Source organism: Pteropus alecto, unplaced genomic scaffold (assembly GCF_000325575.1).
Source record: "Pteropus alecto unplaced genomic scaffold, ASM32557v1 scaffold25, whole genome shotgun sequence".
Taxonomy (NCBI): Eukaryota; Metazoa; Chordata; class Mammalia; order Chiroptera; family Pteropodidae; genus Pteropus; species Pteropus alecto.
In genome coordinates, this window is record NW_006441955.1 from 6,729,331 (window position 1) to 6,746,416 (window position 17,086).

General features: G+C 49.1%; 1 protein-coding gene and 1 pseudogene across 2 annotated transcripts in view; one reads left to right on the forward strand and one right to left on the reverse strand.

Moving 5' to 3' along the window:
- The window catches only part of MROH7 (maestro heat like repeat family member 7), a 46,313-nt gene extending 31,815 nt beyond the window's left edge, over positions 1-14,498 (forward strand). Inside the window, exons 14-22 of one of the 2 annotated variants that reach the window (XM_006919242.2) lie at positions 1,020-1,157; positions 3,278-3,392; positions 6,484-6,624; positions 7,218-7,397; positions 7,999-8,154; positions 8,406-8,528; positions 11,506-11,608; positions 13,594-13,656; positions 14,173-14,498. In XM_006919242.2, coding sequence (XP_006919304.1) covers positions 1,020-1,157; positions 3,278-3,392; positions 6,484-6,624; positions 7,218-7,397; positions 7,999-8,154; positions 8,406-8,528; positions 11,506-11,608; positions 13,594-13,656; positions 14,173-14,417 — 1,264 coding nt within the window. In that variant the 3' untranslated portion in view covers positions 14,418-14,498. The remainder of the gene's footprint in view (positions 1-1,019; positions 1,158-3,277; positions 3,393-6,483; positions 6,625-7,217; positions 7,398-7,998; positions 8,155-8,405; positions 8,529-11,505; positions 11,609-13,593; positions 13,657-14,172) is intronic. The other variant, XM_006919241.1, reaches the window with a different exon arrangement.
- Positions 1,599-1,717, reverse strand: LOC112486084 (annotated as a pseudogene).
- Positions 14,499-17,086: the final 2,588 nt, after the last annotated feature.

Consider the following 17,086-nt stretch of genomic DNA (forward strand, 5'->3'; position numbering starts at 1 on the left):
CACACATTGTCAGTTTTTATTTTATGTATGTATATATGTATATATGTGTGTATGTATATGTATATGTGTGTATATGTATATGTACACACTATACATATACATATACACACATATACATATACATACATACACACTATACATATACATATACACACATATACATATACATACATATGCATATACAAACATATATACATATACACACTATACATATACACATACACATATACACATCTATACATATACATATACACACATATACATATACAAACATATACATATATATACATATACACACTGTACATATACATACACATACACATACACATATACATGTACATGTGCATGTGCTTGTACATATACACACATACACATATGCATACATATATACCTGGGAACACCCAGTGCTGTACCGGGCACACAGTAGGGTGGCAATCCATGGCAGTGCTCCCTTCCTCCTCCCTCACAGCAAGGCTTCTCAAGCTCAGCCAGGCACTTCAAAAGCACGGAGGCTGAGGTTCCAGCCTGGTGAGTCTGGCAGTTGTACAAGCTCCCTGGGGACTTTTGCTGTGCATCTAGGTTTGAGAATCAGTCCTCAAGTGTCCCGAGCAGATGAAGGACCCAAGGTTGGACAGGAGACTGTGTCCTAATGAGCACAGAGGACTGTCCTGCAGAGCGCTGCCCAGCCATGGACTTGATGGCGGTAGAGGGCAAGAGCGAGGCTGTACCCAGGAGGCTGGGAGGCCCAGCTCTAATCTCTCCCTTCAGTAAAGAGGCTCAAAGGAAAAGGGAGAGTAAAGCACCAACTCCAAAGGGAGGGAAATTTTGTTTCTGTTTACTCTCTTATTTTTAAAGTGAATTGTAAAAAGCCACTCTTTGTAGATACGCTGAATACCACTATCCAACAATTAACACAGTGAAGAGAAGATTAGCCAGATGGGAGCCGATAGCAGGAGAGGCCGGGGTCTTGCCTTCCAGGGGCCGGGCGACATGAGGTTTTAGCCCCCTTGTCTTGGCAGTTGGATGGTCAAAGTGGTGAAAACCTTGCTGCTGAAGATGGGCTGCTCATACGAGGCCGCCTTTCTGGAGGAACAGGGTGGCTGGGAGCTCATGGGGCAGGCGGAGAACCACCATCGCGGAGTGTCCTTGCTGGCAAGGTGAGGCCTGGCACCACCACTCCCGCCCCGCTACCTCCCCAGGCAGGGTTCAGAGGGAGGGGAGAGACCTCGGCATCTTCAGGCAGACTTGGGTTCGCATCTGTCTCTGGGCAAGACCCTCCTATTAGTCCATCACCTCTTCTCTAAAACCAGCAGAGTGTTGTCTACCTCAGCGAGTAGACAATACAGATGTGAAAGATGGTACAACACACTCTACAGAAGCAAACTGTGGTTACCATAGTACCTGGCAACTGCAGAGCACGTAGATTTTTTTACTATGCACCTTTTCTCACCACATTATGAGTTTATTTTTATTTATTTATCTATCTATTTATCTATTTATCTATTTATTTATTTATTTTTAGGTGAAGGAAACTCTTAGTTGACCTCACAGATTGCAAGGACCTTGTCCGCTTCCAATCCCTTATTTTTTATTTTTTACGCCTACGGTACCTGGCCTTCCTAGGTGGTCTCCCATCCAAGTACTAACCAGGCCCGACCCTGCTTCGCTTTCGAGATCAGATGGGATCAGGCTTGTTCAGGGTGGCACGGCCGTAGACCACATTATGAGTTTAGTTCCCACACTAATACAGAAATGTGGGACGGCTGAGTAGTTCAGAGTGTGGCTTTGGAGTCTGAACCCCAGCTCTCCATTTCCAGCTGTGTGACCCAGGGCAAGTTACTGCCCTCTCTGTGTCTCAGTTTTCCTTTTAGGAGTATGGAAATAATAATAGGACCCACCTCTGAGATTTGAGGTGAGGATTAAATAAAGTGCTTGGAACAGCCCCTGGCATACAGTAAGAGCTCAACATAGCTTTTACTATCATTATGCTGACTGGTGGGGCAGGGATTACTGATGTAGAGGAGCATGCCAAGGTCCAGAGAGGGACAGGTATGTACCAAAGGTCACACAGCCAGGAGGTGGCAAAGCTAAGAAACGACTTGCTGACCCAGACCAGGGCTCTTCCTTGAAACCACACACAGCCTCTCAGGAGGTCGGGAGGGGACCCCTTGATTTCATTGATGTGACTTCTGTAGGACTAGCCTGCTTCTTAGCCCTGCACCCGAGTGCCCAGGATGGTGCCCTCTCTGGGGGTCTCAGGATACAAGCACATTTATCGAGCATTTACTATGCTCTAGGCACCATGCAAAGAGCTGTACATATGTGGATTATTCCATTTAAGTCTCATCATGACTGATGAAATAGCACTATTATTATCCCAGTGTTATCTATGAGGAAACTGAGGACCGGAGAAGTTAAGTGACTTGCCCAAAGTCAGACAGCTAATGGTGGGGCCAGGACTTGAACCCATGCTGTTTTACTCCACTCCGTGCACGGCTGCCACACTTTCTGGGATTCACTGATGAATGGAACATAGTGCAGTGGTCCTCAGACTTGAGTGAGCATCAGACTCATCTACAGGGCTTGCTAAAACATGATTGCTGGGCCCCACTCCCAGAGTTTCTGATTCAGTCGGTCTGGGATGAGGGCCTGAGAATGTGAATTTCTGGTGAACTCCTAGGGTTGCTGATTCTGCTGATCTGCAGGCCACACTTTGAGAACCACTAACTTAATACAATGAATGAGGCAGCTGGAGTGGGGAGCCATGGGTTGGGGCTCCAGCGCTGCCTTTTTTCCACCTCTGTGAATCTGGGCAGGTCATACCTCAAGCCTCTGTCTCTTCATCTATGAAAACAAGGATAGTAACGATAATCGTCCCCAAAGCTTGATGGTGAGGATCAAATGCGTTAACAACATGAAAGCATCTGGCTGCTGCCTGGTGCTTAGTGAGGGGTCCTCACATTCTCTCCTTCCTGTCTCTTCCTCCTGAAGTGGTCCCGTTCAGTGAGGGGTCTTAAGCCTCTCTCTCTTACCGATTCGCCCTGTGTTGTCGAACAAGTCACTTTCCTACTCTAAGCCTTAGTTTCCCCATCTGTAAAACAGAGCGGTTAAACTAGATGGCCTCTGAGATCCTGTCCAGGTGAGAAATAGTGGGAACGAGGAACCCAGGTGTCTTTGCCTTGTCCAGAATTTTGAGTGTCACGGCCAGACTCCCACCTAGCGGGTCTCCCTGGGGCCAGAGAGTCTTAAGGGACTGCTCCCCGGTCTCCATCCCTAGGGCCATGGTGCACTACTCCTGCCAGGAGCTGTGCCGCATTCTCTACCTGCTCATCCCACTCCTGGAGCGAGGTGACGAGAAGCACAAGATCACGGCCACTGCCTTCTTCGTGGAGGTACAGGCTGGGCACTGGGTTATGGGAATGGGAGGTGGGGGGCTGCTCCCAGGCCTTCCCTTGAGCATAGGCTTCAGTTCACATTTCTAGTCTTTTTTTCCTTTGCAAACAGTACTTAACAATTTACAGTCTATCATGAGCTTGATTTCTCTTGAATATGAAGACCTTCCCTCCTCCCACCCTTCTCTCTCCACCCCTTCACTACATTCCATTCTTCCCAGACTCCACTAGTGCCCCAGGCAACCACCATCCTTTGCTGGGCACCGCTATGTGCCAGGTACCAATTGGAGAAACAAATATAAATTTGACTCCACACTCTTGGTGTAAGAGAGGAGACGGAGAATACCCCAGTTATAACATGGGGTACCATAGAGTGGCGTGTGCTGTGATGGGGGCAGCCCACCTAGGCTGTGGTGGGAGAATAGAAGACTTGAGGTAGTGGGGAGCATCAGAGAGGGCTTCCTGGAAAAAGTGACATCTAAACGACCTCTAAACACTTTGCCTGGCTCTGCAGGCACCAGCAGAACATGCTACCTCCAGGAGGACGAGCCTGGATCTTGGGGTCAGGAGTCCTGGGTTCCAAGCCCCAGCTTTGCTGGGTTCTAATACTAATTTCTCACATGTCCCCGGTGAGAAAAGGGAAAATACCATTTCTCGAGGGCCTACTATGTGCCAAACACTGTGCTGACGTCTTTCATATGTTAGTTATCCCACTAATCTGCACAGCAGCACTGCAAAGAAGGACTTGTAATGCTCAAGTTTAGCTAAGATAAGGGACATTTTTCAAGGTCACACAGCTCAAGGAGTCCAGAGAGATTCAGACCAGGTCTATCTGACTGGCTCTCCTCTATCCCAGTCAGCCTTGTGGGAGAGGTGCTTCTCTCTTAGTCTGCTAGTGGCTGCCACATGGGTTCTTTGGGGAGGTGGTGGAGGTTGGACCTTGCTAGATATCAGGGATGATGCTCCCATGTCCACCACAGGTGAAGGATTCTAGACTTAACCTTTCCCAGAGCTCCCTCGGAAGCCTGAGCAGTGGCTCTTCCTCGCTGGAGCAAGGGTTCAGTACTTCTCCCACTCCCTAGAAGAGGTGGCCTGCTCAGGGCCAGAGGCAGGCCCATCATGTTTACTGTAGTGCTTCGATGTAGCTCAGATGTCCCTCCCTGGCTACCCTGGCTATGCTGTCATTGTCTTGTGTATACTTGCTTCTCCCAATGATAGGTAAACTTCTCAAAGGAGCTGTGTGAACCTGCCTATGCCTCAGTGTCATTATCTGTAATATGGGGATAATGAATTGCCCATCTGATAGGGTTTTGATGAGGATTCAGTGAGGTCTATAAAGCACTCAGAACAGCACCAGCACATAGGAAGTGGTCTCTGTGAGTTAGCTCTGTTGCTATTACTATTATTATCATTATCATTTTCTGTGTCGATAGTGCCCGGCCCAGAACCTGGTGCAGAGCAGGCCAAAGTATCCGCTGGGTGGAGGGCAGGCTGTGGGAAGGGCCCTACCTTTCCTCTCCTCTCTCACCAGCTCTCTCTTCTTATCATACAGATACATGGTCTTAATAGTCACAGTAGATGTAGGGTATGGGCATGGGAACGGAAGGGAGAAATGATTCTGAGGACGACCAGGCAGGAACTGAAGACCCATCCATGGCTGCGGTGGGTGGGGAGGGCTGTGAGGGAGAGGAAGGAGACGACAAGAGTGATGTCTGGTTTGGGACTGGGATAGTGTGGGATGGTGGCTGGTGGTGCAAACCCTGCAATGGGGACACAGGAGGAAGGGCAATTCTAAGGATGAAAGGAACCGGACTTCATGTTTTGTGCAACAGTGTTCCCTAAGCATATACTCCATACGAGAGCTCGCATTAGATAATGAGGACCCAATGAGAAACGCTAACATGTGTCCTTAAGGAAACCTCCCGTGAGATGGAGAGGCAGATGCATAAGCAGATCGGGGCACTAAGGTCTCCATGTCCAGAGCTTCCAGGGGCCCAGAGAAGGGGGCTGTCAGCTTAGATGAATCCTGGGGGCACTGTCAATCATAGCTTCGCGGAGGTCTGAGTTTTGGATGGAGCCATGCAAGGTGAGCCCTGGGGGCACTGTCAATCATAGCTTTGCAGAGGTCTGAGTTTTGGATGGAGCCATGCAAGGTGAGGAAGGGCTAGGGCGGAGGTGGACGCCCTGGCAGGAGGGCATCCCACCCACGCCAAAGGAACAAAACAGCCTGAGTCATTTCATGAACAATGGGCAGCTTGGTTAGAAGCCAATTGATAGTAAGAGTGTAGGCAGAGGGTGGGCAGGTGTGAATGAGGACCCAGAGCAAGTAGAGCTGACGAGCTCTACTAGCTCTTTGGCTCTAAAAGTAGAGGAAAGCAATGGGGGACATGGGGACTCTGAGCTAGAGAGTGACAAGTTCAGCTCTGCCATGAGGTGCTGATGGACATCAGGCAGAGATGTCCGGTGAACTACTGTTTTTCCAAGTTGGGAACTCTGGATAGAGAGGCTGAGTCGGAGATAGACTTGGAATTTATTCACTTAGGGACAGCAATTAAAATCCTGAAAGTGGGGAGCTCATTGAGGAGAGTGGGCAGAGAAGACAGGGCCCGGGGCTGCCACCACTGAACACTGGGTGGAGACAGAGGAGCCACTGGCTATCACTAACTGCACTGGCTAATACACCAGCCACATGGGACCTAGTTGGCCCTTGGAATGCAGCTCTCTGAATTGAAATGTATTGTAAATATAAAATTCACACCAGGTTTTAGACTTGGTTCAAAAAATTTTTAAGTGTAAAAATATACCAATAATTTTTATATTGATTACATGTTAAAATGATCATTTTTGGATATACTGGGTTAAATAAGATGTGTTATTAAAATTAATTTTACCTATTTCTCTTTACTTTTTTAAAAAGTAAAATTTAAACTAATTCATGTGGCTCATATTGGACAGCACTGACCAGACACCAGTCATTCATGCCCCAACCCACACTCAGCCCCTAGTCATCTAGTGTGCATTATCAGCGCGTGGGGAGATGGGTTGGGGGCTGACCCTTCGGCCCAGGGGGTACTCACTGTTACTCTCTCAGCTCCTCCAGATGGAGCAGGTGCGGCGGATCCCCGAGGAATACTCTCTGGGGAGAATGGCAGAAGGCCTGAACCACCGTGACCCCATCATGAAGGTCCTGTGCATCCGAGGCCTGGTCATCCTGGCCCGCAGGACTGAGAAGGTGAGCCTTGTCATCCTGGCCTTGGGCTGGAGGAAAGATGGAGCTGGCCATCATCAGATGCTGGTGGCTGGAATCAGAGCCCATTTCTGTCCCTGCCCCAGTTGCCTCATCTGTAAAATTGATATCCCTTAATAATTCCCTACATATTTTATTCTTTTAGAAATAGTTTCTAATCCAGATTTTCCACAATGACCTTTAAAGGCAATGTGTATAGGATGAGCTGGGGATGGTAATTATTCCTGTTTTACAGATTAGGAAATCAAGGCCAGGATTATTGAGGCATCTTTAGCATTTTAAGAAGGGCTCTGTTTTTCCTACCAATCACTGTTGCAGCTTATGATATATAGAGCAGGATGAAGGGACAGGACACAAAGCTAATTAACAATACAAGGAAGAGTGTAGACAGCAAAGGGTCTCAGGTATCCAGGCCAGGAAGGAGTCAGTGATGTCAAAGTGGGCTTTGGGGAAAGCAAGAGCTTGAGTGAGGGCATTCCAGGCAGGTGGATAGACATAAGCAAAGGCTTGGAGGTGGGACTTGCTTCACCATGTTAGCCCAGGTAGGAGCCCCCATCCCAAATGCTCCTGCCCCATAGACTGCCAAGGTGCAAGCCCTTCTGCCTTCCATGGTGAAGGGCCTGAAGAGCGTGGATGGGCTGCTAGTGATGGAGGCAGGCCGCAACCTCAAGACCATCTTCAAGGGGCAGGACCGGAAACTAACTGACAGTTCAGTCTATGTAGAGATGCTGCAGGTCCTGCTGCCACACTTCTGTGATGTAAGGAACCCTATTGGGGTGGTGGTGGGGGCGGGGAGTGAGCAGGGTTGGGGGTGAGCATATGGAGGGCAGGTGTTTACTACTCTGGGAGCTGCAATAGCTCCCATGGCCCATTGGGGCCTGGGCAGGGCCGAGTCAGCCCAGGGCCGTCGCACCTTGCTCCAACTCATCTGTGTCTCTTTGTAATTGGTTGGCACAGAGAAAGTTCCTTTTCTAATTGGTTCTCACAGAGGGAGCTCTTTTGTAATCATATCTCCCTAGAGATTTGCCTCATTGCCATTGGTTCACCTACAGGGGGCACATTTTTGTCCTGGCAGTGGGGAGCATTTTGCTATTGGCTCTAAGGCACCTTTTAGGTGCGCTGGAGCCCGGGCTGGGAAGAGTGGGTGGATCCCTGGACCCAGGCTCCAGTGAGGTGGATGCCAGCCCCAGATCAGCCTCACCAGGTGGCCTCCACTGTTCCCTAACTCTTTGTCTTCTGTGGCTGGGAGGCCCTTCAGAATGCATGGAAGGAAGGCAGTGATGCCTCCACGTGGGGGAGCAGAGGCTCAAGGAGCCTCTCGGAGGTGGGAGCATGCTTGAGCCTTCCGGTCTTTCCCAGTCACGGGAGGACGTGCGCTCCTCCTGTGTCAACCTGTATGGCAAGGTGGTCCAGAAGCTGCGGTCACCCCGCACCCAGGCCATGGAGGAACAGCTGATCAACACCCTGGTGCCTCTGCTGCTGACCATGCAAGAGAGCAACGCTAAGGTGGGCCGGGTAAGTGTGCGCCGGCACCGGGCCCTGCAGGCTGCCTCCCTGATCCAGAATCACTAACAATCCGTCTTGGGGAGTCTGGTTTCCAAAGGCACCCATGTCAGGAATCCTCCTCAAAACAGTTGACTTCACTTGTACATTTCAAATAGGAATTGGTTTTCTAAAATCCTGTTTCACGTAACATTTTTTCTGGAACATGTCCTGGCTGTCCTGGAACTCCTCAGCTCTGGTATTCTCTTCCTATTGGTCCCCAGATCTGTGTGAAGACCCTGTTCCGCTGTTCCTGCTTCATGGCTTGGGAATTGCCAAAAAGAGCTTATAGCCGGAAGCCCTGGGACAACCAGAAGCGGACGGTGGCCAAAATTTGCAAGTACCTTGTGAGTGCTTCCAAGACTACAGTGGTCCCTTATGAGTATGTTGGAGGTGGGCAATTCTTTCCTTTTCTTTTTCTTCTTTTTACATCTTGACTGGCAATTTCATGACCATTCACAAGTGGTTGGCTTCTGAATGTTCATCCCCGTCTCTGACTTCTCGCCTCTCTTCACTCTTAGTGCTCCCACTCTAGTGGTCTGCTGACACCTCCCCCAGCTGAATAATGCGCACGGCAAGCTCAGCATGTCTCTTCTGAACTGATGGACTTCCCATTTCAATTCTGCTCTGTCCCTCTAGATCCCCAAAGCTGAATCCAGAATCGTCCTAGACTCCTTCATCCTTCCACATTGGATCTATCTTAAATATCCTAAATATCTCTGATTCTGTTTCTCCCTCCCCACGCCCACTGCCATTGCCTTTAGTTCAGGTCTTGGATGTCTTTCACCTGGATCATGAGTCCAGCCATCCAGTGAGTCTCTCAGCCTTTAATCTCATCTCTATTCCCCACCCAGGTCACTAGAGTGATCTGGTTAAAATACACATCTTGAAGGGCTTCATTGGCTCCCTTTTCTACAACAGTAATTCCCAGGTGTATTGTCTGTGACACCAGTCCTTATAAGATATACCCCACAGGGGAGAAAAGGAGTTGTAAGACAAATAAGTTTGGGAAATGCTTCATCATCACCTTCCTCTTGGAGATTTGCAATGCCATCAGCTTATTAAGGGCTCTGAGATGTTTTGTGCCGAGGAAATGTTTCATGGGTGTTTAATTTATGGTTTCCCAAACTTATTTGACCATAGAACCTCCTTTCTAGGTAACACCTGAGAACATCCTGAGGTAGGAGCGAGCCACAAACACATGGTGAAATGCTGCACTGCAGGACACAGCCCAGTTCTCTGCATACCATTTGGGAAGCTTTGCCATCTAGTCCCATCTACCTTCCCTGTTGTCATGCGCTGGGTTCTCCAGGGCCTCTGAGACAGAGATTAGCAGGGAGGGCAGGGAGCAGGAGTAGAAGAAGGAGAAGTCAGGTTATAGTGTAGTCTTAGAAGAGCTCTCAGCAAACACTATGTGAAATTCCCCAAACTGGAGCCAGGGGTCAGGTCTTCACACCCCTGTGTCCATTTGTCACTGGATGCCAGCGACTCTGGGAAGGGATGTTACCTTGGGTAAGCAGTTCTGTTCAGCCAAGGCAATCTCTATAGCTGGGAGAATAAATTTTCATATGCAAAGGGAGATCTGGGCAGAGCATGGCATCCCCCACACCAACCTAATAAAAACATACAAAGTAAACTTGTTACTAGGATTGAGAAAAGGGTTCAGCACCACCATTATCAAAAATGCTTAAAATCTTCACAATCCGGCGCCAAATATTGTTACCATCATTTTATATACAGAGAAAAAGGCCTGGAGACGGTGCTTGGTCAGGGTATTATTCAAATATCTATAGTGACCAGTGACTGGGCAGATAATGATCATGAGTGACATGGCGGTGGTAGTGCTTGTGGCAAGCTGGAGGGCTCAGTTCCTTCTGAAAGCATAAGTGGAGCACTCCAGCTCACTGTGTAGCCACTCTTGCCAGGTCCACTGGTTTCACAAAAAAAGCTAGAAACCCAGGTTTTTATAAGACATTAATTAGCAATTCATTTAGCTTGTTTAAAACACTGTGCTGGTCACTGCTTGGCCTGCCACTTGTGTACTGTGGGCTGACAGCTTGTGACCTCTGTGTTATACCCCTCTGGATTCTAAGTCTCTTCTTTGCTCTCTAGGCATCAACAGCTTTGCTCATGTGAAGGTCAACTTCTAGCCTTAGCTTTAATAAGGGGTAGTAATCTATTCATTCATTTGTTCATTCATTCATTCATCCAACACTTGCTGGGCACCTGTACCATGCCAAGCCTTGTCCAGGGTGCTGAGAACTCTGGGCTGAGTGAGATGGCTCCTCTCCTGGGGAAGCTCCAGATCCAGTGGAGGAGACAGGAACATATAATTATAGTATGATGTCATAGGTGCCATGACAAAGGCTGTGCAAGATGCTGCAGAAATATCAAGGGTAGTGGGATCAGCTCTGCCTGAGGGTTGTGGCAGATTTCAGGGAGGAGGTGGCTTTTGAGCTGAGCCTCAAGAGATGAGAGGGCATTCATCAGGTAAAGAAGAGAGGGAAGGGCACTGCCATCAGGAGCAATCGCTTGTACCAGGCACAGATCTGGAGTGAGCTGGGCCGTATCCTGAGGTTGGTGTATAGTGTGCATGGCAGGCGGAGGCAGTGGTGGAAGTGGAGGCTGAGAAGGAACATGATCATGAAGGCTTTGCATGCCAGGCCCAGGAGTGTACTCCCTGATGTGCAGATTGTCAACAGAAGAATGATCAAATGAGATTTCTCTTTATCTCCCTCCACAACCTCTTAGCAGGATGCCTGCCCCCTACTTGCTTGAACTCATCCCGAACACCAGTGCCAGACTATTTTATCCCAAATATTGCTTTGACATCATCCTATCAAGAATGAATGCTGGCTTCCTATTTTCTAATGCATATCTAAGCCTTATTTCTGTCTGACTTTTAGGAGCTTTTAAGACGCTCCTAATTCTCCAGTTTATTTCAAACTGCTCTGCAAGTTGAATCATTCACCCTGGTCAGACCTGTCTCCTTATGGATCATGTCCCTCACATGCCATGTCCATTCTCACCTCTGGCTGGACTTGCATTTTATAATTTTCCTTCCAGCTGCAGCAGAGGGTGGATTGGAAGAGGAGATATCCAAGGCAGGAGACCACTGAAACGATTCTTGTAATCAACTAAGAGAAAACGAGGCCTGGCCTCTGGGGGCTCAGGCAGAGGCCAAGATGGGTAGCAGAGAAGTTTAGGAGACAAGGGCCAGGGCTTGGCTGCATGACAGGGTCACCATTCTTAGCTACATGAGGGGTAGAAGGGTAATTAGTCCCTCTGAGGGCCCAGCACTCTCAGAGGTTCTCTTTGTCCCAGGTGAACACCCACCAAGACAGCGCCTTCACATTCCTCAGCCAGAGCCTGGAGTATGCCAAGAATTCCCGGGCCTCCCTCCGGAAGTTCTCAGTCATGTTCATAGGTAACCTGCCCTGGCACGACTTGTCCTGCTGCTGGGGCTTTGCACATGCTCCAATTTGCTTCCTCCCCTGGGAAGGAAGCTGCCAGCCCTTTCGGCACCTGGGTGGATGCTTCCCCTTGGGTTTGAGGCTTGGCCAGGAGACAGTCATGGTTCAAATTAGAAAGGTCTTCCCTCTTCTAGGATGACTGCTTGGGAAGTAGGTCACAGGATGGATACTGGATCAGCAGAAGTGCTGTTTCCCGCTGGAGTACAGCCGGGTCCAGGCCTAGCAGGAACCTGCCATTCACTATGGCAGGAGGGCCAATTGGCATAGTGGAAAAGTGAAGAAGAATCTCAGCTCCATGATCTCTTTTCAGAGCCTCAGTCTGTGAGATGGGACCAAGTATTGTTTCACAGACTGGATGAGAATATTTTTTAAAAATGCGAAGCCTGGCACATCAAGGTGCTCACTTGATGTTAATTACTCTCATTCTTCAATTTCCCACCATCCCAACCTCTGCCTCTGTGGGGAAAAAACAAATAGCAGATTTCCCCTCACCCAGAATCCCCCACGGGACCCTTCTGATGACATGCTGGGTATGTCTCCTCCCGGCTGCTCCCCTCTCCACTCCCGAATAACTGCCCCAAGGACCAGGAGACCCTGCTGCAAAGAGGATTGGAGAGGATGGCGTTCCCAGCCCCCTCCCTCAACTTTGTAAAGCGGTGTTTCCTTTAGTGCCTTTCCTCAACTCACCTGCAATTGTTCATCCATCCAGTCATACATGCATCTACTCTGTGTCAGGCACCGTGCTTAGACTAGAGAAACAAAGACCCCTTCAGGCGGTGATGCTGATGGGTGTGGGTCGGGGGGTGGCTGTTAGCATGATCAGTGCGGGGACAGAGGAGCCATGCTCACTCACGACTGCGGGAAGTCCTCAGAATATGGGGGCCTGCTCAGAAGCCACTTCTAACATGGAGTGACATTGTTTCCCAGGTGCTGATTTCTCTCAGTTTTTTTCCAAATTAATCACTTCTAAAAATGTTAGTGTTTAACACTCTGGGAGTCTCCTCTGTGCCAGGGCCTGTGCTGGGGAAACAAAGCAGAGCAGTGCCTGCCTTGGCCTGTAGAGAACCCCCAGCATGGTGCAGTGATTCCAATCTCTGTGGGTTACTGATCTTTTGTAAGGCTCTGAAGAAAGTTATAAACACTTTCTCTAGAAAAATGCCTATATCCATACAATTATCTAAGCTAAAAAATACCCTCGTCTGGTGGAAGAGATTGATCAATCACAAGTAAGATACAACATGATATATACAGATAGAAAGAAACTCACAGGGACTCTGAGAACCCAGAGAGATACCTAACCTAGCTTGGGGGTAGGGTCAGGAAGGATTTTCTGGAGAAGTGACTATGTTAAGCAGAACATTCAGGAATAAATATGAATTAGCTAAGAAAGAAGTGCATAAAGGGCCTTCTGAGAGGTATGGGCCATTTAAAGATGTGCAGGTGCTTTGGGAGTCAGGCACAAAGGCTGGAAGTAGGGGAGGGCAGAATAATACTGCTGAGGACCTGGGTCTCAGCCCTTCCAGGGGCCCCGCCAACAGCCTGCCTGGAAAGTATGCCAGGTGCACAGTGTCTTGCATGTTATTGTGGCTCAAACTCTCCAGAGAAGGGGCAGCAGAGGCAGTACCTCCCTAAATTTCAAATGAGGACACTAAGGGCCAGTCTAACTAAGAGACCTCCTAAGGCCACCTCAGAGTTGGCTGAAGCCCACATCTTGCCCCTGTCCTGGTGCCATCCCTGCCTGCTGGACCTGTCCCCTCTCCCAGTGCCCCTCTTGGGAGATCTATCATAGGGTCAAAATGAAGTTCTCTTTTTGTGTCCTCATTTATGAGACTGGAAGAGGATGAGGAGGGCTTCTCTGAGGAGGTCTGGTCCAAGGGTGGAATGGGACTGTGGTCGGCGTCAGGAGGTGGGTGTGCTCACCTCTCGGATTATGCTCAAGGGTCCCTGGTCCCCTGCATGGACGGCATAATGACCGAAGATCGTCTAAATGAAGTTAAAGCCGGTAAGTTGTGCCCTGTGTTGGTGAGGTTGCAGGGGCCGGTGAGAAGATGAGTAGGCTCACAGTGGGTTATAAGGAAGGGCAGGGGTCCGAAGGCAAGGGTTCTCGACTCGATCCAGTTGTGCTAGTCTTTGTCCAAGCAGGTACATGGTGGATACCGTGGGGTCACCAAGACACAGAACATAGCCCACTCTAGGGGAGCTTACAGTATAGGAAACCAGGATCAGAAAACCAGACCAAAAAAAGCATCTAGTGCAAGGCAAATGGTGCAGACTCTTAAGGGGGTCAGATTAATTTAGAAAAATGGGGAAGCTGATAGGAGCATGAAAGTAGGCTGGGGCGATTTAAGAAGGCTTCCTGGAGGAAGCAGGTTTTGCTTCAGGCTTTAGAAGGTATGATGAATTTGAAGAGCTAGGAGGTGCCTAAGCCAAGGCATGGAAGTGAGAAAAAAGGTTGAGGTGTGAGACCTATGCGGGGACCTGGTCTTAACAAGTGGCCTCTCTCCACCTCATGACTCAGCTCTGGAAAACTTGAGACATGACCCAGAAGCATCAGTGTGCATCTGCGCAGCCCAGGCCCAGGACAACATCCTGGACAGCTGCTGGAGGAACTCCTGGCGGCTGCCGCACGGGAACACATGGGTATGCAACCCGGCCACCACCCACCGCTGGAGCCCAAGCTGTGAGAACCTGCCCACTTCCCACCAGCAGCGTTCCTGGATCATGCAGGCACTGGGGTCCTGGAAGATGTCCTTGAAGCAGTGATGTCCCTGAGCCCCCAGCCCTTCCCAGGGGAGGCCACAGCCCCAGCCATGCTCATCATAAATGCCATGTGGCTTACCTCTCTCCCCTGAGTATTTATGTCCTCGTGGAAGATGCCCTGGGGTCTGGAGCAGTCATAGCTCTGTGCGACAAATCTGTGAGAGGAGCATGGCCTTCATTGTTGACTCAGGTGACATTTACGACTCACATAGGCTGTTTGTCCACATTTTATAAGTGGGAAGCTGAGGCTCAGAGAGGTAAAGTGGCTTGCTCCAGGCCACAGAGTAAGTCTGCTGGATGTCTCAGTTTCCTCTCCCTCACAGGAAGACTATAAGAACAAACAGAGATGATGATTCAGGTGGCTTTTGGGAGAGTTAAAAAAAGAGACTCCTCTTACCCTGTGACATGACGCATATCCCAGAACCCTGATCTCTGAGTCCCACCCTTGAGTCTTTGCTCAGAGATTGGCCACCACTCATTTGGGCAACATTCACTGAAGATAACAGACATGAACAAGACCCAGCTCCAGGCCCTGATACAGTGGTTCCTCACCGTTGGTGATTTTGACACCCAGGGAATATTGGACTTTTGACTGTTACATCTTGGGGAAGGAGATGCTATTGATATCCAGTGGGTAGAGGTCAGCAATACTGATAAATATCCTACAATGCACAGGAAAGTTCCCACAGTGAAGAATCATGTATCTCAAATTGTCAAAAATGCTGGGGTTGAGAAACTTTGTACTAATGGAAATGTCAGAGATATGTAGAGACACCAACAGCCCAGCAGGCCAGTGCTGTGATTAAAGAAAGCATGGGGGCTATGAAGTTTAGAGGAGATATATAGGCCAGCTTGGGGCTGGGGCATCAGAGAAGGCTTCCCAGAGACCATATTCCCCTCCAGGGGGTTTGGAAAGATGACCGCATGGTGTCTGTGTATAGAGGACAGCAGTGTACATGGGACCAAGGCCCAAATGGCAATAGGTAGGTGCAACAGAGCCCAGTGGGAGGGGAGTGTTAAGGAGGGAGACTTCATCCAGAGAGCAGTGGGAAGACATGGTGAGGAGGGGAGAGGCAAAAAGGGGAATGATGTGGGCAGATGGCTGCTTTAGAAATCTCCCCGCTCACAGGGATATAGGAGCCCCCAGGCACTGCTGGTGGGAGGTAGATGGGTACAGACATTCTGGACAGGAATCTGTCTCTTTTTAGACATACCAAGTTTATGTATAGCCATGACCTTGCAATTTTACTCATGGTCACACATCTCAGGGAAATCTTTTCACAGGTCCATAAAGAGAGATGTATGAGGAAGTCTATCACAGTGTTACTTGTGGTGCCTAGGAGGGAGGCATCTGACTATCCATCCTCAGGGAGTAAATGAGCACTGTGACATTCCACACAGCAGTTAGAGGTAGTGAGGTACATGTAGCATCATAGATGGGACATAAAACCTAGTGCTGAGTGAAAAAAGTTTATTTATTAAAAACATATGCCCCAAAGAAGTTGCACTTTGTAAGAACACTTACAAATGGAAAATGCACATGAAAACACATTGAGTGGTGGGAGGGCATAAGGAGGAGGGCACTGGGACATAAAGGGGAATAAATAAAAAAGGGAGCAGAAGAAAGCCTACTCTTAATGGAACAAAAAGGCAATGGGCGAGGGTTGTGTGGATATGAACACGGGTAGGGAGACTTGGCTGGAGGCTTCAGAGGGGAAGCGGAGGCAGTGCTGGGCTGCAGTGTGGGATGGAGAAGGTGACCAGACCTGTGTGAGATTAAAGAAAGAAAATTTTCAGAACCTAGTGGTTAGTGGAGGAAGGGGAGGAATAGCAAGGCACCGAGGATGGTGCTCAGGTCTCTGGGTGGATGACTGGGCCAGCAGTGTTCCCCCACTGAGTGATCTCTCAAACCAGCAGCAGGTTTGGTAAGGGATGAGTCCAGTCTGGATGTGGAGAGCTTGAGGGCCTTGCGTGCCATGCTAGTGGAGATAGCTACCAGGTGGCTGGCTGTACAGAGGAGGAGCTCAGCAGTGGGATCTGAGATAAAACAGTTTTGGGGTTCATTTGTGTATAGGGGTAAGGTGAGATTCCCCGGGTGAGTGTGTAGAGTGGGAAGAGACATAAGCTTGAAGAGCACCTAGGATCCCATAAAGTAGACCACATAATCATTCTCCAATAAATGGTAGGCCAAGGCTTTCAGGATCCTGGTCCAAAGAGAAAGTAGGAAAAGGGGGTATAACCTTTTTCATTGCCAAGAATATTCACAAGCATCATCTTCTTTGCATCTCACAGTAGCCATACAGAATTATTGGAAGGGCAGGTAGGCTTCATTGCCCACATTTGACAGGTGAGGACAGGGCTCAAAGATGGTGGGCTTTGTCCAAGGTCTCAGAGGGGATCAATAAATATGTGGGTCCCAAAGGTTTCCCACCCGTGTCTGAGCCCTTTCTACCTAAACTCACACTGCTGCTTTCATTGGCCAGAGCCCAGGTCCGGGGCTGGCCTTGACACACGACAGCTGCCATATTCAGGGTCTGGGTGGCCTCAAAGCTCAACAGAGGCTGATAGGCTCAGTTACTGGCCAACGCCTCCGAGTAGTCTTGAGTTGGAAGGGTTAAAGAGCACTGGGCAAATCACTTTCCTTTTCTGAGCCTCTTCTATCACCTATAAAA